Genomic DNA, 20,697 nt, shown 5'->3' with positions numbered 1-20,697 from the left:
CAGTATCTGGGTACCAGCACTGGGGTGAAGGTTGAAGGGCTTAATGCCAACAGGCAATGGCACTGTCCCTAGGGTGTGGTAAGAGCTGAAGGGTCATTGCGACCTCCATAAAATGTATGTCCATGTCGGCCCAGAACCACAGAACAGGATGCTGCTTTTAGATGAGACCAGTTAGAGAAAGTTTGGAGAGGAAGACATGCTTTGTGTTATTCCTAATTATTTAGTTTGTTTGTTTTTTTTTTTTTTCACAACAGTGGCCCAAAGAAGGTAACACAGTAACATTTTGATTTAAAACAATAACAACACAACAACAAAAAAAATTTTTGGACAGAGTCTAATTCAGGCTACCCTTGAGTATCTGATCCTCCTCATGAGTGCTGGAATTACAGGCATGCGCTACCTGGTTCATGCTGTGGCGGGGGTTAAACCCAGGGCTTCCTGCATGTTGGGCAAGAGCTCCACCCTTAGCCTCTAGATTTACACACTCTAATGGGAGATTTTTAAACCCGCATCTGTCTGTGTCAGAGCGCAGACGCCACCTGTCCATAGTACTATGATCCCTCTCCATCCACTTCTCTCTCCTCCAAGTTCCAGCCAGCGATCTTTCCCCTCCCCATCCCCTCATGGTGCACGCCTTCATACAGCAAGCAATCCCTGTTAGAGCTGGGTCCCGAGAGCCAGAGCCTTGCACATGGAAGAAACAGGGGGGATCCATTCCACAGTCAGTGCACTGTGCCCCTTCTGTGAGACCCAGCAGACACAGTCCCCTTTTGCTGTTACCCAGAGCACATGTGTGCCTGTTTGTAAATGAGAGGGTTTCCGATGCACCATAACAGACAGCTTGGCCACGGATGGAATTTCCTTTTTCGCTCTGGCTGCCAGGAAGCATAAAACCTACATACACATTTCAACACAGCAACTGTCTTGGCTTGACTTTCTGGCATAGTTGCCTTCTTTTGTGCTCCTGATTCTCAGACTTTTTTTTTTTTTTTTAAAAAAATAATGTTTATTTGTTTCTAGGAATAGTCTGCAGGAATACACATGCCACGATGCATGTGCTATAGTGGAGGTGCACATGGAGGTCTGAGGACAACTTGCAGGAGTCACTTTTCTCATTCCACCATGTGGGTTCCAGGGATGGAACTCAGGTCAGCGGGGTTAGCAGCAAGTGCCTTTAACCACTGAACCATCTCAGCAGTGCAGTCTCTCGGTCTTTCATGGTTGGCTAACAGTGGGCACAAGGAGGTGGAGACAGAGGGAAGGGATAGAGGTAAGGGGGATGAGGAACAAGAGGAGGAGGAGAAGAAGAAGAAAAAGAAGGAAAAGGAGGATGAGGAGGAGAAAGAGGAGGATGACGAGAAGGAGAAGAAGAAGAAGAGGAGGAGGAAGGAGAGCCAACAGTAGCAGCTGGGCATGTTGGCTCTTTGTTCTGTGGAAGCTTGGGGACAGCTTTTTTCTTCCCTAATCTATAAACTAGAGAACAGACCAGTTGCCACTTGGCTCACTTGAGGGCAAGAGAGACCACTTGAAGACGCATTCCGTGAACGTCCATGGCCACTCCAGAGTCTGTCCCGCTATCTAGGCTAGATGCATTGAACAAACATAATCTTTCACATACATATAATTTATTTTCATTTTATGTTCATTGGTGTTTTCCCTGCATGCATGTCTGTGTGAGAATAAGAAGCCCTGCCTGGAACTGGAGTTACAGACAGGTGTCAGTTGCCATGTGGTTGCTGGGAATTGAACCTGAGGCCTCTGGAAGAGCCCCCAGTGATTTTAACTACTGAGCCATCTCTCTAGCATCTCCATCATGACCTTTCAAACCTTGCTGGCAGGCTGGAAAGCCTGGGGCACTTTGGGGTACCCCAGCTCTGATCTCAGAGTCTTTGGGACAGATCCATATACTCATTTTACAACCTGCCTGGGTGAGGAGAAGCTGGAAGGATGGCTCAATGTGTTGATTTACCTGGTTCACAACATGCTCATGGGGTAAGGTGGGGGTGGGAGAGGAAGCCCAAGTGACCAGAGGTGCTGATGTCTGTTCTTGCTGCAGATGTTTACACTCTTGAGATTATTAACCAGAGCAAACAGAGGGACCTCAGCCAAGGCCACCTGGACTTTGAACCACTTTTAAACATTAACAGGGGCTACAGGGTTGGAAAGTGGGACCCCATCCCCTCTTCTCCTTTGTCTCTCAGAGCAGAATGTGGAAGCTGAAGGTTCCCTGCCTTCCTAGAGGGCCAAAGTTTACAGGAATCATCAGGATGCTGGGATGATTTGAAGGTGGGGAGGATGTTGGCTACCCAAAGGTACCCAGCACAGTGGAGACCAAAGGCCTCAGTTTTCAAATGAACACAGTAGGGACGGGGGCCTTATTCAAGGTCACTCAGCTTACAGCCCAGGTGGGGCTTTAACAGACCTGTTCCTACAGCCACATTCACTTCATGGCTATTCAAGTATTTGTTATTCCAAGCTTGTTCTTAGGAGCAGGATAAGGACCCTGACATGGTTTGAAGAGGAGGCACGCAAATGGGGAGAGGTCTAAAGAAGGGTATGGGGGCTATGGGAGGGGACTCACCCCAAGAGTGGACATGGAAGACAGGAGTGCACAGGGTCCCAGAAGGGGAGTCACCCTCAACATTGGGAACAGAGTCACAAAAGTACCAGAAAGGGAAAATAGAGAGAGAAATACACTTGGGATACAATACAGTACAGTACAATACAATACAATACAACACACACACACACACACACACACACACACACACACACACACACACACCAGAGCAGGAGAGATGGCTCAGTAGGTTTTGGTGCTTGCCGCCAAGACTAATGACTTGCATTTGATCCTAGAAACCCCTATGGTAGAAAGAAAGGCCTGACCCCTACACTCATGTACACACATGTGCATGCACATAAAATAGAATCACACAAAAACATTTAAAATTGAAAATCGAAAACATCCCTAGGCAGGGAGCTTGGAGGACAGAAGGGATTGCCTGAGCCGTGGGACAGGCAGGATTGTCAGGGCTCTGGGCTTGCTCCTTGCCCTGGGGTCACAGGGTTATTTCTGTTCAGAAGGTGATCGAGAACATATCTGGGGTACAGGAGATCAATGTGGAGACAGGAAGGGAGTTGGAGGACAGTAAGTGCTCAGGAGGCTTCCAGGAAGAGGGAAGGACAGGACATCAGAAGCTGTTACTGGACGAGTAAGGACCTCAGGGGCACAGGGCAGAACAGAGGCCAGTGGGTGCAGGCAAGCTTAATGTCACAGGTTGTCCTTTCAGAGCCACAAGAGGGAAGTGGGAGTGGGGGAGGATGCTATGATGGTGAGGAAAGCAGAGATCCTCACGGCCCAGCTGAGACCCACACTCTGCTCTTCATTCCCCACCCTGTGCCCGGTAGAAAGCCAGGCTGGTGATCTATCTCTGTAAGTAATGTGCCTGCCCGGCACATTACATGCGTGAGGCCTCCGGTTTGAATCCCAGCAACTACGTAAGCTGGGCATAGCGGCACTTGAGGGGTAAAGGGAAGAGGATCAGGAGTACAGGATCACCCTCAACCACATATCAAATTCAAGGCTAGACTGGGTTACTTGAGATCTTGTCAAAAAAAGGAGGAGTTGAGGGTGCCACCTGGACACTTGAGTATCAGCGTCCGGGGACTCGCACTGAACCACAGGGCAGTCCTTTCTCCTTTTGGCTTTGACAGTTTCATCTAAACATCCACGTGGGACAGTACTTACTCGAGTGACACAGCTGAAACAATGCATGGTCCACACTTGTAAGAACAACCCCAAAGAGTGTGGACTTGAGGAAGCCACATTGTTACAGGCCCTGTGCCTTGGACTCCATACCTGGTAGGAATTGTGCTGAGACCGCATGAATGTCTCTTGTCCACCTGGGGGCAGCAGAGGACTCGCAGAAAGCAAAGACAAGGAGGGGCTCAGAGGCCTGCAGGAAAGGCCTGTGGAAAAAACCAAGGTTAGAGTCTTCCTTCCTTCTAACCAGCTTTAAATCCCTTGTGAGCCTCCTTGGCCTGCCAATCCTCATGCCTGGTAGAGAGCTGCAGGTTGAGATAGGCTCTTAAACAAAACGGAAGTCCCTGGGGGCATTCTCCTGGGGAGCAGGAACTGGGAACACAGGCTCTCAGGCACCCAGGAGACACGAATGTCCCGCAGGTGTTCGTTCCTCTTAAGTCTCCGTTCAGGCCCTTACTATGCTGGTAGCTGTGCTTTGCAGAGAGGGAGACTGAGGCTGAAAGACCAGATGTTGGAGGCCACCTGCAAGTAAGTCACGATTACTAACTCAGATCTGACTCCACGACTCCCAAGGCTCTCTGCTAACCTCCCCACCCCTGGACCTGGAAACCAGCAGGACATCTTAGCCACACTGTCCAGGAATGCCTGTGACCCCTGATATTTGTCACTCTCTGTTATGGCTCTGCCTTCTGTTATGATTGAAGTAGGGTGATTCAAAGTTCAAAAATGCATATAAAGATGAATGACAAAGCCCATCACAATCTTGTTCCTTGAAGAGAGCTGGGCTTAGTGGATGGGCCCTGAGATGAGTCTTTTGGGGTCATAGGAAGCTGGTGGCTTAATCTGAAGAAACAGCTTAGAGAGTGGGACACTGCGGGTCTGGGAGGGTGGCTAATGCCATGCAAACATGAGGACTTGAGTTCTATCCTCAGAACCCACTCAGAGGTGTGTGTGTGTGTGTGTGTGTGTGTGTGTGTGTGTGTGTGTGTGTGTGTACAGGCAGATTCCAAGAGCTCACTGCCAGTTCTGGGCCAGGTGAAAGACCCTGCCTCAGAAACCAAGGCAGGTGACACTTAAGAGTTCTATTTGAGGTTGACCTCTGGTCTCCCCAAGTACGTGAGAATGTGCATGTATACACACACACACACACACACACACACACACACACACACACAGAGAGAGAGAGAGAGAGAAAGGGAGACAGACAGACAGACAGACAGACAGACAGACAGACAGACAGAGAAAATTGGGACACTGTGGAATTCAGAACATCCTAGAGATCCAGCTGTCCTGGAGACAGGGCTTGTCACCTGACATCTAGCAGCAGGAGGAAAACCCCCAGAAGAAACTTGTGACATCTTCAAGGGTGCCCAGGAAAGACGTACTGTCATTGTCTTGTACTTTGCAGGCTGGGCTTGTCTGCCCATAGAAAGAACAGTTTAGGGCCCTCTCCATTCAGGCTGACTATGTGGATGCACCCTAAAACATGTGAAATGGGGGAAGTTGTTCCTTCTAGCAACCATGAGGTAAATGGGGCTCCTTAGAAAATGTCACCTGCCTTTCCTCAAGAAAGGCAAGTGAAGATTCTCCAGCTACTATCTTGGAAGACAGTGGAAACTTTTTTTTTCTGGCTCTCTTCTGATTGGCTTTTGTTGATCCTGGGTTATCAGTGTCTAGGGCATCCCATGAAGGAAGAAGCCAGTAGAGGTGACATCACCATCTTAAATAGCAGGAGGCCAGATGCTAACCCAGTTCTCTCCAGGCAGGCACAGGAATGACAGGTCCATGCTGGTGCTGGGAGCATCTGTTGGTGCATCCACATTTAATCCTATTGTCCCCACAGATACTTGGCTTCCTTTAGGGTAAACTAATTTTATCCTCATTTCACAGACAAAATTGAGGCTCAAAGAGGTTACTACTTCACCCACGCTCCCATATCTGGTAAGCTGGACAAATGGAGTCTGAGAAAGAGCAAAGCCTGCTGAGACTCCAGAGCCTGGGGACCATTCTGATCTGCCTCCCCAAAGCCCTGTCCATAGGATAGTAGTTAGACCACTGCCTTTCACTTCGAGATCTTGGAATTCCATCTGGGGCTGCACTAGCCCTGCTTTGCTGAGAAGTCTGAAGGATTTCTTTTGAAAAATAACATCTTATGTCTTTATTTTGTGTGCATGTCTGTACACGTCTGTGGGTACACACGTGCCATGCATGTATGTGGATATCAAGGGGCAACATTCAGAAACTGGTTCTCTTTTACATATGGATCCCAGGGATTTAGGATCCAGAGATATCATTACCTGCTGAGCCATCTTGCCAATGACCCAATCTGAAGAAGTCCCTGGGGTGGTAATACTTCCTCATTGGGGACAAACTTCTTCCTAACATGGTTGGGCTCTCTCAGCTCATGTTGTGTTCAGGGATCCTTCTCTCTGGGGTCCAGCCCTCCCTCTGGGGTCCAGCTAGATGACTTTCACATTATTTCTCAGGAGCCATTCCCAACACACATACATCCTGCCTCTCTTCTTTCACTGTGAGAACTGCAACCATTTTGGTTTTTGTGGCTGTTTGAGGAATAAAGACCTGCGAGCCATGCTTGGCACACAGAGGCACTAGTTGTCACTGATTCTCCTGCACAGTGATTGTCAGTTGGCCTCTCCTTTCCCCTTCACGTGGCTGGGTGATTCGTGAGAGTAGGGCACTGGCTCAGCTTCAGGCCAGTATTACTTCTATGTGCTAAGTGGAGAGCCTGTCTCTAAGTGAGGGCTTGCAATCACAGTGAATGAGAGTTCAAGACCACAGCCCAACTCAACTGTCAAAGTTTATCCTAGGATCAATACCAGTGGCAGTTAGGGTCCTGTAAGGCTCATGTAGTATGTCTCTTGATTAGAGCCCTGGGCTCCAGCCATGGCACTCACCTGTCTGGAGTTTCCAACTAAGGCAGATGCATCCTGGACACCCAAGGAGAAGGCAGAAATGGAACAGTCCTTTACAAGGAGACAAACTATCCCTTAAGAGCTGAAACTCCCACAAGAGCTCTGAAATTGAATATAAGTCTATTGTTAGACTAGGGAGAAATACTTGGAGAGAAAACAGAGCCCATTGGTGATTGGTGGTTAAAGCAGCAAGTTCCTAACACTAGGGTCAAAACTCCCTTGACTTCAAGCTTCGCTGCCGTTTGTAGTGTGGTGTGATTTGAACCCAGGTCTTCATACACACTATGCAAGTGCTCACCAACTGAGATATATATCTGGCTTTCTCACAGTCTTTTTTCCCCATTGAGATAGACTTTCTCTGTGTAGCCCTGGCTGTTGTAGAACTAGCTTTGTAGACCAGACTGGCCTCAAACTCAAGAGCTCCATCTGCCTCTGCCTCTGCCTCCCGAGTGCTGAGATTAAGGGTGTACGCCACCACTGCCCGGCTGACAGCCGTTTATTTTTGTTGATGTTAAATTATTTATTTGTGTGTCTATGTGTGTAGGTGCACGAACGCTCATCTCAATAGCATTCTCAGAAGTGACTTTCTGAAACTTGTGCCACTCTGCAGCTATCTATGGCTTCTGTCACACACCCAACTGTGCACTGGGTAAAGATGAGGCCCCCAAGAATCTGGAAGACTCAACCAGGAATTGTTTTAGTGCTCCAGATGTGTCATCATTCTAGAAATTCATAGATGGCCAACAGAGCTCTAGTGAGTGGCTCCTCTCTGTTGGGTCTGTTCCAACTGGAGTATATTTTAAAAGTTTGTAGAGACCGAAAGAATTGGAATTCTGGGAAATGGCAAGAGTCTCCCTCGAGTCTAATGTTCTGGGATACTGGTAGCCTTCTTTTGACAGCTTTTTAAACACTTGAGGGTCAAAGTTTTGTCCCCAAATTCCGGCGATCTGTGTTAGACAATGGCTTTTAGGATTCCAGAGAAGCCACTTGAGTCTGTAACTCTCAGTAAAGGCCACATGGAGATAAGTCTCACCTGGGACTATAATCCTGTGTAGCCTCCCCTCCCCCCAGAGCTTGGGTGGAAACAGCTATCCTGGAAGGGGTACAGAGGGAATGTGAATATAGCCAGGGGTAGTAGAGGTCAGCAAAGCCCCATATGTCTTCAGGAAGGGAGGCCAGGTGTTTGTTGAGTTGAGGCAGGAGCTGGAACTAGGAACCTGCCTGGCTGCAGAGGATCCTCCTCTGAATGCTAATGAGGCAGCTGGGGCCACGGTCCCCCCTGGGTGGTCCCCATCCATCCTCTCACTCCCAAGGCAGCTGCTCCCAAGAAAGGCTCTCAGGATCAGTGCCAGGGCCTTCCCTGCCTGAGGCCAAAGACCTCCCAACAAGCAAGGCTATGCATCAGGCAGTGAGATAGGGGTTCAGGGGGCCAAGGAGGAGCAGGAACCCGAAGAGCCACCCACACTGATATGACAATGTGAAAATGTTCCAAGACAGGAGGGGGCTTTATACTGCCAACTGGAATCCCCTCTCCTTCGGGTCTCTGCGTAAGCATCACGAGGCCTTTCTAGAACCCTGCATTGAGAACCACACACCTGCCTAGGGAGAGCTCCCCGGCACGGCATATGTTCTGTGAGAGCAACACACACCTCAGGCAGGTTCACAGGCAGGTTTCTGCTGAGTAGTTTGTGTGAATGTGTACATGAATGTACATGAATGAATATACACGTACATACGTACACGTATGTATGGGCACATGCATATAGAGGCCGGAAATCAACTTCAGAATTAATTTCTCAGACACCGTCTTTCTGCTGCTTATGAGACAGAGCCTCTCACTGGCCTGGAACTCATTGATTAGGCTAGCCTGACTGACCAGAGAGCACTGGAGATCCTCCTGTTGATGCCTCTTCAGTCCTGGGACTACAAGTCTGTGCTGCTACCATATGTGTATGTGTGTATGTATGTATGTATGTATGTATGTTTGTTTTCAGTCTCTCGAAGAGGTGTATTACTCAAGTGAAGGTCAGAAGACACATGACGATCGCTCTTTTCCTACATGTAGGTCCTGGGGATTGAACTCAGGTTAACAGGCTTGGAAGTCAATGCCCTTAATCGCTGAGCCATTTCACCAGCCTCCCACCTTGACTTTTATGTGTGTTCTAGGGATTGGAGGTAGATCTTTATGTTTGCGTAGCAAGCACTTTACCAACTGAGCCATCTCCACAGTCAGGACTAGTAATTCTAACAAACTGTCATGTGACTATAACTTCCTTTTGACCAAAAGCTTGGCAAGAGAAGCGGCCTCTTGTGACATTCTTTCCAAAAGTTGAGGAATTTCATCACCATAAGGGTCATGTAAAAGAACACTATTGTGCCATTTTGGACAAAAGGTAACCTGGGCTCTGAGTAGCTAAGCTGCCCAGGACCACTCGTGGAGAAGTGACAGGTGATTTGAACCTGTGTGGCTAAGCCTGCTTTCCCTGCCTGTACCTGGCCATCACCTTGTCTCTGGAATCTCCTTCGACCTTAAACTTTTAGGGAAATGCTGACCTCTGCTGAATACTCCCAATGCCCACTCACAAGTCACACTTCTCAACATCTGCTTCCTGGGGGATGCAGCCTGAGCTGAAGTAGTTAGTCCCAGCTTCCAGAATCTTCCCTACACAGACTTGGGAGTCACAGGGAAACACAGAAAGGCCTAAGATATACAGCACATTCAGAGGGGCCTTGATACACCCTGGTTCTATCTTTTTGTCCTTGCTTCCTGAAGGGAATATGCTTTGAAGACACGTGAAGCTTCCTTTTAGAATGCTGGATGAGAGAGCAGTCTTTCATCTGCTTGATCTTGTACCAGGGAGTATGGTGAAAAAAAACTAGTCCTGGTATTCACATCAGGGGCCTCACCCCACTCAGAGACAGGAAGTCTCTAGACCACCCCTCAGAGAAGTGACAGCCACCTAGATGGCCAATAAGAGCACAAGGCTTACTAGATTAGAGCTGACGTCTCTCTTTATTCAAGTTTCCCCACCCACTGTCAGCATATTGTAAACCCAGCCTCAGGTTCAAGCTCTGGGTTCAGGGGCCCTCTACCTACTTAGGCTTCCCCAGCTCTGCTCAGCAACATTTCTTTTCAATTCACAGACAGAGAGATGGAGGCCTGGTGGGCACAGCCAGTCTGGCAAATCTTTAACAAGAAGAGAGACCTTGGCCAGGGCTCTGTATGTCGTCGTTGGTGCTGGGCTGTGGTTGTCTCTGGCCAAGATTCAGGGAGCTGCTGATCTGGTGTGTGAGGGTTTCCAGCCTCTGGGTCAGGTTTGGGATCCCAGATTCTCCTAAAGAGCAATGAGACTCAAAGCCTGTACCCCCAAGCCTGAACTGGCTGACTGAGGCCCAGGATCTTCTGAGCAAGCCTCAAGTATCCTTTCCCAAAGTTCCCGGGCTCCAGTAGATGTCAGGACTAGAGGAAAGGACTCTGCCCTGAGACTCAAAGTCTGGGGACTAGAAAGTCCTTAGAAATCACCTCCTGTCCTTCAAGATGGGAACCACATGGCACACAAAACACTAACCCCCAATTTTCACCTCTTAGCACATGTGGCATGTTCGAGGGTCCTGCAGGCAAGGGTGGTGCGGAGGGTACTACTTCCTCTCCCGTCAGCATCTCTGCCAGGACTCGTGTCTGGGTCCAGTCACTATGGCTTCTAGATGGATGTGGAGGAGAAATGAGCCGACTTGCTCCAGGCCTCCCACTCCCCCTTCATACCCCAGGCTTGGCCCACCTTTCTCGTGGGGGCTTGGCAGAGCCTGGGCTTGGTGGAGGTGCCCAGGGTGGGGGCCGCACAGATGAAGACATGTGACCTGGGGCTTCGGGCTCCAGCACCTGCTGAAAAGACCAAAGTTCATGCTGGGAGGTCTCAGGCTTTCATGTTTGGGTACCATTTCCTCCATGCTGAGCCTAACCATGCCCGTTGCACAAGATGCCAAGGACAGCAGGCCAGTATACAGAGCTGAGTCTCTCTCGTTTCCTCTGTGGGTTACAGATGGTTCTTGAAATGTTTCCTCCAGGGATTGGGAGCTCCTTGAAGGCAGAGACCAAAACAGAGGACGGCCCAAAGCTTAGGCTGACTTAGGGAGGCTTCCAGAAGGAATGAGTGAACAGATGAAGAAACAAATGCAGAAGTGAATGGACATGTATGACCATGACAGTAAGTGAACTTCCTAAAAAAAAGACTGGGCTGGGGGCCAGGCATGCAGGCATTCCATGCCCTGGACACAGAGAGGGATGCAGCATCTGCCTTCACTCCTGTGCCCCCATCCAGAGCTGTGAAATCACCAGAGCTGCTGAGCTCTGGATCAGTGTCTTCAGTACTCTCCTACCTGTGGCACATGGTACTCTCTCCGTGGGCAGGCCCAGTGGGCCAAGGACACTCGGCACAGAGGACAGAGGTGATGGCAATAGCAGAGGGGTGGCAGTCCCTGCAAGAGGTACATCATTGACTCTATGACACTCAAGCTTGTCCCCCACAACCCAGGATACACAGTGAGACTCACATGGCAGGAGGCAGCTGGAGCCATCCTGCAGGGGCACACAGGGGCAGAGCCCTGCTGGGGAAGGGAACACGCTGAAAAGATGTGCCTGGGAAGAAGAGCAGGGTCTAAGTCTTCAGTCCCCAACCTGGAAACCTCTCTATGAACTCATCCCCTTATCAGCAAGGCAGCCAAGCCGAGACACCCATCTCCCAGAAGAGGGGCCCAGCAGTTAGTGGTCAAAGGATTAGTCCAGGGTGACACATGCAGCCAGGAGGTGGCAGAGCCAGAAGCTGGAGTGAATGATCAGACATAGAAGCATGGCTCTCATTTGTTCTGCAAAGTTCCCTCTGCCAGCTTCCACATCCCAGGCCTTCCCTATGGCTACACTCACCTCTCCAGTTCATGGACCTGCTGGGCCAGGACACGCTGCTCTGCCCGGGCCAGGTCCCGGCTACTCCGCAGCTGTTTCATTTCCTTCCTAGTGGAGAGTAGGCTCTGGGTGATGGGAGGTAGGGCCAATACTATGAGGAAGGTTGGAACCAAGAGGAGTAGAGAACCAGACATGGGTAGGTCTTATCTTAGCCAAAGTAGATGAGCAGGAAGGAGTAAGGTGAGAGTCCCAGTGCTGGCCTAATGTTGCTTTACCTAAGACTCTCATTCTCCAGCATAAACTCCTGCAGCATCCCATAGAGGTTTCGCTGGGCCCAGGCCACCCGGGCTTCATGGGTCCCTGGTGCTGCAGGGAAGCAGGACATTGCTGGACTCGAAGCCACCCAGACGCTAACCCCACCCCATCTTGGCTCTCAGGAAGCTCATACCCCTGGTGTGCATTTGATCCAGCTGGAGCCGCAGGTTCCGGTTCTCCTCTTGGAGCTGTAGCAGCTCGGCCTCTACTTGCTGGGGTGGCTTTGCTCCAGGGGACTACCAAAGAAGAAGCCCAGGGCTGCTCTTTATGGTTGTATCGGTTGTGCCCAGCTCAATGGCTTTCTGATGTGAGGATCTGTGGAGCCTAAACGTCAGCCCCTGCTTCACTTGCCAGCTTCACGTACTGGCTTAGGTCATCCCTCGTCCTTACTGTGTCACGCTGAAGGGATTCCAGTCAGAACTGGACTTGATTCCAAGCCCAGACTCAGTTCTGCCCCAGTGATCTCCAAATTGGCCACATATCAGACCCCATATTAGATCTGACCAGCTGAGATCCTGAGTAGATCTTGATAACAGCCCATGCAGTCTCCAGCCCTAGGCCTGCCCGGACTCTGTGACATAGACCCTTGGCTATGCTCTGATATCAATCATGACTTCATTCCCAGAATTCCAACCCAAATCCTAGATCCTCTGATCCAACCCTAGATTCCAACCAAGATGGTAACTGGCTCTGGCTGTCTGTTTCTTCCTCACCTTGGGACCCTGTGGCCGGGTGGTGATCCGCTGAGCTCGGCTTGCATATCGCAGAGTACTGAGAGTCTCAGGAAGGCACTGCGCTGAAGGGGACACGCAGGCAACCTAAAGAAGCCCACCCCTGAGTGCTTACATGGGAAAGACCTCTCCTTAGGGCTCAGACCCTCTACCATCTTCCCCATCCATCAGATACCATGAGCGTGACCCCACGGCCCCCAAGTGAGTCTGCCAGGAGCTTGGTGAGCTTGCTGTCACGGAAGGGAATGTGGCTCTGCTTCTTCTGTGGGTCCAACAGCAGGGAGATGCAGTGGCCTGGTGGAAAGAGAAAAGCCCAAAGAGATTGCACTGTGTGAGCCAAGTTGCCTAGCTAGGCTGCTGCAGAGCAGGAAGCCCTGCCAGGCCGGTGAAACCTTAGCGGCATCCCATTGCTTTCACATTGGTGTCTAGCTGCAGACTGGGATCTCTGACGGCACAGGTGTGCTGTCCACTCAATGCTCGATGTTCAGCAGAGACCTGAGATCTCCAACCAATAACTGACTGAAAAGGAATGTCACCAGCAGCTGCCACACCATAGGCAAGCAGTGAAGCTAGTTCCCTAGGGACCTAGGGCCAGCCATGCCATTGGATACACAGACCTATTCCTTCTTCTGCACTGTGCCCGAATTCCAGGAATACAAGGGACATATGTAATGATGCTGTCCTTAGAATGTACAGACTAGTAGCTATCTATCAGAAGAGGAAAGTCAGCCTCAGACTTGATGCCAGAACTCTACCCCTTATCTGTAACCCAAGTCCTGTGGTCTCACTAGTGTAGCAATGGATCCAGATCAGTGAAGGGACCAAAAATTAGACCAGTAAGCCCCCAGGTCTTACCCAATGCCAATAGGCTACGGTTAATGCTATTGGCCTCAAGCATCAGCTGCCCTCGGGATCCTGTGGCTGCCACCTTCTCACTGCCTGCAAGGTCCACGAAGCACAGCTTTCCTCCAACAGGGGGCTCCCCAAGGTCCACAGGGGGTACCTGCTGAGACTGGTGAACCAGGGCTTGATGGGAACGTGGAGAGGACTGTCTCCATCAAAGTCACAGTGTCTCAGGGTCAAAGGTTTCCTCCCCGTATACCCAGAAGATCCAAGTTGTTTTAAAGATGCAAAGGCAGAGTCTTGATAGGTACCCCTGAGCCAGCCCTTCCACAGGCTGGGCACTCACAGTTGCTCGGCTGATGTGGAGTGTGAGCAGGGCATGGCTTCTGCTGGAGGCCTGGTTCAAGGTATGTGAGGAGCTCCGACGACGGCTGAGACCTGAGGAAGAGGACATCGGGGCCTGCACCATTTAGGAAGAATGGCTCATCTCAGTGAAAGGGCATCCCCAGGGAGCAAGAATGTCAGATAGGTATCAGGACAGAAGCATGGAGGGCTGGCTTAGGGAGTGAAGGGTACCAACTTTGGTGCTGCCAGGCTCAAGGAGTATGGGAGAAGGGAGCAAAAGAACATCAGAGAAGTACCTTTCCTATTGTGTGGAAAGACAGAGAAACGAAAACAGAGATCAGCGGAGAAGTGTAATGTTGGGGCCAGATCCAGTGTCCTAGTGTCCCCAGTGCCTGCCTGAGGAGGGTTCTAAGTAAATGCTCAAATGAGGAAGGAACAGTGACCTCATAGACAAGCTAGGCTAAGAGATATGACCATTTATCTTAGGCTCTGCAAGGGTAGAAACCAAGAGGAGTGAGTAAGAGACAAGAACAGGCAAACTGGAAGGCAAGGCAACCAGCCTGTGGTCTTCTTGCCGTGCCTTTGAATCGCTGCTTTGCTGGCCCTTCTCTGCCTCAAGAATCCTCTTTTAAGTGCCAATTCCAGCATCCTAAGTCCAGGGAACCTCAGAGGGAGTTGAGGAATCTTTGCCCCAAAAGTTCCCCTGAGGCAGCCTACCCATCTGCAGGAGCTCCATCAAAGCTTCCAGGCTTCCAAACTCCACCACCCGAAGCTGCTCCACATAGAAGCCTCGTGCTTTGGTCCACCTAACAGGCAGAGGCCGCGGAGACCCCAGACTCAGCAAGTCCCAAACCTGGGAGGGAAAGGAGAAGAAACAGGCTCATAGCCTTTTGATGATGGTCCCCTTCTGCTTTTTAGCATCCTTGGTCCTTGAAACATAAAACCTTTCCAGGTGAACTGCCATTCACTTACCTGCTCATTGTAGATCTCCAAGTAGGAGGCTCGGAGGGTGATAGGGGAATCCAGGTGCTGCACACGATCTAATAGCCAGGTGAAGGTCCTCTGCATGATGCCAGCCAGGTTGGGGGGCACGGGCACCCCTTCCCCCTGGGGGCAAAGATAGCTGGGGCTGCAGCAGGAGCTTCAGCAGCATATAGTAAGGACCACCCTCTTTCCGGAGCACTAAATGCTCCAGAAGCCATGCCATGCCCCCTACAGTATCACTGAAATCTCACAGTCCGCAGTTCATCCGCGCCACCCTACTGATGAACTAACTAAAATCAAATAAGAGAAGCTGCCCAAATTGGAACACAAACGCTCCAAACTCTGCAAGTTCCTCAGATACCAGCTCTGTGAAACAACGGGGGAAGGGGGGGCAGCATTATCCACGCCCCTTCCAGCCCGGAGTCCCACCCACAACCACAACCGGCTTCACCAGGCTGCCCACCTGTGGTGGAGGTCCAGTTAGAGTGTAGGTCTTCCCAGAACCAGTCTGGCCAAAAGTGAAGACCGTGCAGGAGAAACTGTGGGCGGCAAGGATGGGGCTGAGCCTGAGAAGTGGGTGTATTGGCAGTGCGAGAACCCAAGCCCTACGCAGCCCAAGCATCACTCACCCTCGAAGCGCCAACTCGCCCAGGCGCTTCACACCACAAGCTCTAAACACGTCCTCCTGTGTGCGCGCCCCGTCCAGTACTGCGCCAAAGCGGAATGCCATGTCGGGGCCTCCACCTGGAGGACTCACCTTAAGAGAGGATGGAGTAGGGGCGGGGCACCATGTAGGGATGGGGCATTCGGAGAGGCAGACACTCTGGATTGAGCAGGGTATCTAGGAGGGGTGGGACACTGCCGTGGGAGAGCACATCCTGAGGAGGCCAGACTATCTGAAAGGGGGCGGGTACTCTATGGGGGAGGAGAGAGGGGTCCTAAGGCAAAATTGCTTTCTGCATAAATCCCCTCAGGTTCTTTTGCAGGCGTTGGAAAGGCTTCTCACCTGCAGAGTCCTGGTCCCTGAGCAGTGCAGTGCACTCTGCTCCCCTCTACGCAGCTCTACTGTGCTCATGGGTCGCACCCTGGCACCCAAGAGAGGCAGATGGTCCATCCGGATAGTGCCTTTGGTCCCTTCCTGGCCCGGGTGCCTCCTAGCCGACCCATACTTACCTGAGCACTACTTGAATGGGGGTTTCTGATCCTTCCAGCCCTTGCTCCAGGTTCCGCACTGGGTCTCTGTGACTATATGAGAGTTACCATCCCTGCCCTTAGTCGCTGTCATCTGGGAGAGCTTCAGGGGATCTGTAACCCCAAACAAGTTGTACTTACCCATCAGGAGACCCACGTTCCTCCATGTCTTGTACTGTACGGTTCCTTTCCCTTTCCAATATGCAGCCTCCTCACCACAGCAAGACTATCCAGACACACCCCACATCCATCCCCCTCCCCAGTCTCCCAGTCAGTCATCCAGAAAGACTGCAGCCTGCCCAGAGCTAACAAGTTAAAGATTTACCTACCCCACCCGTGAGGTGGGGAAGTTCCATGCCAGGGCATTCTAGCTGGGGGAGGGTGGTGGTTCTGGAGTCTAAGGATCCCTTGCTTTGGGCCAGTCTCCTCTGGAGAGATCTAAAGGATTACCCAGACCATCTTCCTGTGTCTCAAAGACATAAATCAGGGATGAGAAGGGCTCAGCTAAGTAGAGCCAGAGAAAGAATGGCGCTTTTCTGGCCCACACCCTCCCTCTCCCAATAGCTCAGCCTTTCCTTAGCACAGAGCCCAGGGGGTGAAGGACCACAGAAAACCTGGCTGCCTGGTTGGCCTCTGGGCTGAGCTGACATCAGCTTTCCAACATCTAGTTAAACATTGGTGCACCTGCCTCTGCCAAGCCAAGGCTAATCCAAAGCCAGTGTGGTGTTTAACCCAATTGGCCTGGTTCACCAAAGCAGCCACAGCAGCAAAGATGTCTGTGAGCATACTCAGGCTGGACCACCACTTTTCCCTGCCAGTCTCCAGGATGACCCCAGGCTTGATAAATCCTAAGTACTCCTGCCTACTGCTGCTGATGAGAGAAGAGGGAATAATCCAAGTGTATGGAGTCTCTGGGGAAAGCACAGAGATTTGTAGCTGGGGGTGCACGGAGTGAGAGAGCAGGGGAGGAACTCCAAGTGAAGCACACAACTCCGTAAGGTAGGGAGGAGGTGCAAAGATGGAGCATGGAGAGATGTTTGGGGCTAGTGAGAGCTCCATCTTCTGGACTCCTCAGAGAACCAGGAAGGCACTCAGGGTCACAAACAGAGAACTGAAAAGTTGCCACTGTTGAATCAGCAAGAGGAGAGGAACATAAGAGAACACAGAAGGCATCATGGGCATTGTCTGTGACAGGGCACTCTAAGTCTGGGACTTCTACTCTGGGTTAACAGTGGAGGTGATGAAAAGATCAGACCTTGAATAGAATCACGTGGTTGAGTATTAAGAGGAGTGAGTTATAACTGTAAAGAACTACTGTCTTTTTTCTTTGCCTCTCTGAGTCTCTATCTGTCTTTGTCTCTCTATCTCTCTGTCTGACTATCTGTCTGCGCGCGCGCGCACACACACACACACACACACACACACACACACACACACACACACACGCCATGGCACAAATATAGAGGTCAGAGGACAGTCAGATGTCAGTCTTGCCTTCCACTAAGGACAGGGGAAGATCTAGCTCTCTTGTCAGAGAGCCTAGCATGAATGAAGCCCTAAATTCAGTACCCAGTACCACAAAAACTAGGCACACACCTAAAGTCCTAACACTCAGGAGGTTAAGGCAGGCATCAGAAATTCAAGATTATCCTTAGCTGTGTAGCAAGTTCAAGGCCAGCCTGGAATCTGTACAATAGTTAGGCTTCGTTGGAATTGTCCAAACACAAGCAGCTGGACATTCATGTAAGGGATTCTTTTGATCGTATTATTTGAGGTGGAAGATCTGCCCCCTCAATATGAGTAACACCTTCTGATGGCAGTCCAGAGAAAAGGACATTGGAGAAGAAAACTTCACTTTTTGCCTGCTTGATTGCCTTCACTCTACAAGCATGTTCATCTATCTTGTTGCTGACTCTGTTGCAGCCGTCTTTTGCTTATATTAGAATCAGCTTCTTCAACTTCCAACATAGATGAGAAATAGACAAGTCCATTGTCATAGATGGTGTATGCATCAGGGTTCTCTAGAGGAACAGAAATAATGATAATGGAATATATATATATATATAATTTATTATATTGACTTTCAATAGTTTCAATAGTTTGTGTAGTCCAGCAATGTCTGTCCTCACACAAAAATGCTGAGATCTGGTAGATGCTCAGTCTACAAGTCTGGTGGCCTCAGCACTACCAATCTGGCATTGTAGGCCTGAAGGGATGGTACAGAGCCACTAGCATTTAGCCCATGTTGGGATGCTGAACAACCTGAGTATGGGTATTAGGGAAGAATGGTGGCAGTATTAGAGGCAGCAGCAGCAGAGATGATGAACTTGTGAACAGACTAGATGAGCTTCCTAGCAAGCCCCAAAGGCAAATAGTCAAAAACCAAAAGCTTTTCCCTTGGAAAAGCTTATATCTGTTCTGCCACTGGGATGTGCTACCCACATTAAGAGAGGTCTTTCCACCGTAACTGTTGATGGGCCATTCTATGGGCTAGAGTCCTGGGTTGGATAAGGAGGAAGCAAGCTGAACTGCAGCATCCATCAGTCTCTGCCTCCTGACTGAGGATGTAATGTGACCATGTATCTTCATTTCCTCTGCCACCACTTTCTCTTTCCCATCATGATGGACTGTGTGCCCTTAAAGTGTGAGCCAAAACAAACTTTTCTTTACACTTTTCTGCAAAAATGCTGAGTACAGCATTGCTAAAGACAGCTAATGCTGAAGATTAAAACCCAATCGTGAAGAGCATACAAAGCTATTTTTTTTTCTAGTTTTGGCTGCATTGTGTTTCTCCTTCTGTTTTGATGGTGGATCTGTGAAGTCAACTTCCTGTGTCTTGAAGTAGCAAAACTATCCTTGTGCTCCAAAAGAATCCAACATATGTTATTCCTTTGAGGCCATAACTGTGAAGATTGAGCTCTCAATTTTTAATTCCACTGACCATTAATGCGCTAGAAACAAGACGAGCAAGTCACTGCATACTTTTGTTACATTGACCCATTTATAAAAGGTGATTTAAAAACAATAATGTTCTGGGGCTGGTGAGACGGCTTCTAGAGGTTCTGAGTTCAATTCCCAGTAACCACATGGCGGCTCACAACCATCTGTAATGGGATATGATACCCTTTTCTGGTGTGTCTGAAGACAATGACAATATACTCATATACATTAAATAAATAAATAAATAAATAAATAAATCTTAAAAAACTAATACACTGGTTATTTTTTAAAAAATAATTTTCTGGAGAAGAGGTATTTTATAACCTGAAAACTCTTATCCACCTTCCCTTCTTTAAAATAATATCAGCAAGGCATGATGGCATAGACTTTTACTCCCAACACTCAGGAGATAGAGGCAGGCGGATCTCTGACAGTTTAAAACCAGTCTGATCTACATGATAACTTCCAGGCTAGCCAGGGCTGCATAATGAAACCCTGACTCCAAAAATAGTTGTTTAAAACTGTATTAAATCATATTAATGTAATGGTATTTAATTTGTATGTTATAGTACTATACATAAAGTATGGCTTTCAAATAAATGATTTAGGTAAATCATCTGAGCCAGTAAGATGGTTTGGTGAGCAAAGGTACTTAAGGAGTTTGATTCTTGGTATCTGTATAGTGGAAGAAAAGAACAGACCCTCACAAGATGCCTTCTGACCACACGTGCACTACAAAATACATGAACCCCTGCACAAAAAATGCACACAGACGAAGATAGGTAGGTAGATAGATAGATAGATGATAGATAGATAGATGCAAAAAAATAGAAGGCAAACAAAAGCAATGATGCTTGTTTTTATCTCAGGAGGCTGGAAGGATAGCATAGTCAGCCAAGAAAAATGAAAGGAATTTTACAGGTAAGAGCAGAAGCCGATGTAATGCACAGCTGACACAGCACAAATGCCAACGAAGACAAAAACTGTGTCTAAAAATAATGAGGGGGCTGGAGAGATGACTGATCAGTTAAGAGCAGGTCTTTGCTCTCACAGAGGACCTAAGGTAAGTTCCCAACACCTTTATCGGGCAGCTCACAGCTGCCTATAACTCCAGCTCTGGGGGATTGAACACCCTCTTCAGGTCTTCAAGGGCACCCACACAATAACAAATGTACGTCTTTAGAATTAGACAGTTAGACTCCATTTAGATGAGCCAATTTTGTTAACAACACTGACAACACTGCAATGGGGAGCCAGGGGGATGTATCTCTTCCCCCTCAGATGCTGGAAGAGAAGATGAGGCTGGAGTCACTGCCTCCTCTGCTTCGGACACCATCTTGAGAAAAAGGCAAGAGTTGGCTATGGGATGAGACCATTAATTCGTATAAATGCCAAGCTAATTAATACACTGAGGGAAGCAAGAACACAAAAACAAGAAATTTCGGAAACAAAGGGGAGACTTAGCTATGAAAATTATAGACATTAAAAAATAAGACACTCCTATAAATGCTTTTATGCTAATAAGCTGAAGTTGGCCCTGTTAGTAGTTTGTAGACAAATCTGTTTAGGCACTCATTTAGTAAAATAGTTAGGGGAAATGAGTAGATATCTGTGTAATTGTATATCTGTTGAACAAGGTGAATTTGCAATTGAAAAACTCCCTACAAAGGAAACTTTTGGCCCAGCAGTCCTCACTGGGGAATCACGCGCGCACACACACACACACACACACACACACACACACACACACAC

General features: G+C 49.2%; 1 protein-coding gene across 10 annotated transcripts; it reads right to left on the bottom strand.

Annotated features, from left to right (window-relative positions):
* Positions 1-61: 61 nt before the first annotated feature.
* On the bottom strand, positions 62-16,591 carry Kif12 (kinesin family member 12). 10 transcript variants are annotated; one of them, XM_076934831.1, is made up of 20 exons: positions 16,331-16,591; positions 15,988-16,119; positions 15,821-15,899; positions 15,444-15,571; positions 15,278-15,353; positions 14,803-14,937; positions 14,548-14,683; positions 13,832-13,923; positions 13,498-13,654; positions 12,818-12,936; positions 12,625-12,729; positions 12,045-12,147; positions 11,872-11,962; positions 11,618-11,704; positions 11,248-11,332; positions 11,074-11,172; positions 10,476-10,579; positions 10,279-10,397; positions 6,679-6,798; positions 62-3,969 (listed from the first exon to the last, which is right to left on the bottom strand). In XM_076934831.1, the coding sequence occupies exons 3-20, from the start codon at positions 15,887-15,889 to the stop codon at positions 3,542-3,544; spliced, it is 2,253 nt and encodes a 750-aa protein (XP_076790946.1). In that variant the 5' UTR covers positions 15,890-15,899; positions 15,988-16,119; positions 16,331-16,591; the 3' UTR covers positions 62-3,541. The 10 variants fall into 10 exon arrangements, 8 of the variants coding, with proteins under 8 accessions (XP_076790946.1, XP_076790947.1, XP_076790944.1 ...); XM_076934832.1 differs by having other exon boundaries at positions 16,335-16,591; XM_076934829.1 differs by lacking the exon at positions 16,331-16,591 and adding an exon at positions 16,147-16,300 and having other exon boundaries at positions 15,988-16,059.
* Between the last annotated feature and the right edge of the window lie 4,106 nt (positions 16,592-20,697).

The sequence above is a fragment of the Arvicanthis niloticus genome, chromosome 5 (genome assembly GCF_011762505.2).
Source record: "Arvicanthis niloticus isolate mArvNil1 chromosome 5, mArvNil1.pat.X, whole genome shotgun sequence".
Taxonomy (NCBI): domain Eukaryota; kingdom Metazoa; phylum Chordata; class Mammalia; order Rodentia; family Muridae; genus Arvicanthis; species Arvicanthis niloticus.
The sequence above is the reverse complement of the archived record's forward strand: the minus strand, read 5'-3'. Positions and strand labels throughout refer to the sequence as shown.

What these genes read in the sequence shown, in the direction of transcription:
- Kif12 (XM_076934829.1), bottom strand. Translation starts at nt 16,172, where the DNA reads ATGGAGGAACGTGGGTCTCCTGATGG. An exon ending in CAGGGACCAGGACTCTGCAG is followed by an intron (nt 15,572 to 15,820) that starts GTGAGAAGCCTT and finishes TCCTCTCTTAAG; the next exon opens with GTGAGTCCTCCAGGTGGAGG. An exon ending in GGATCAAATGCACACCAGGG is followed by an intron (nt 11,963 to 12,044) that starts GTATGAGCTTCC and finishes GCTTCCCTGCAG; the next exon opens with CACCAGGGACCCATGAAGCC.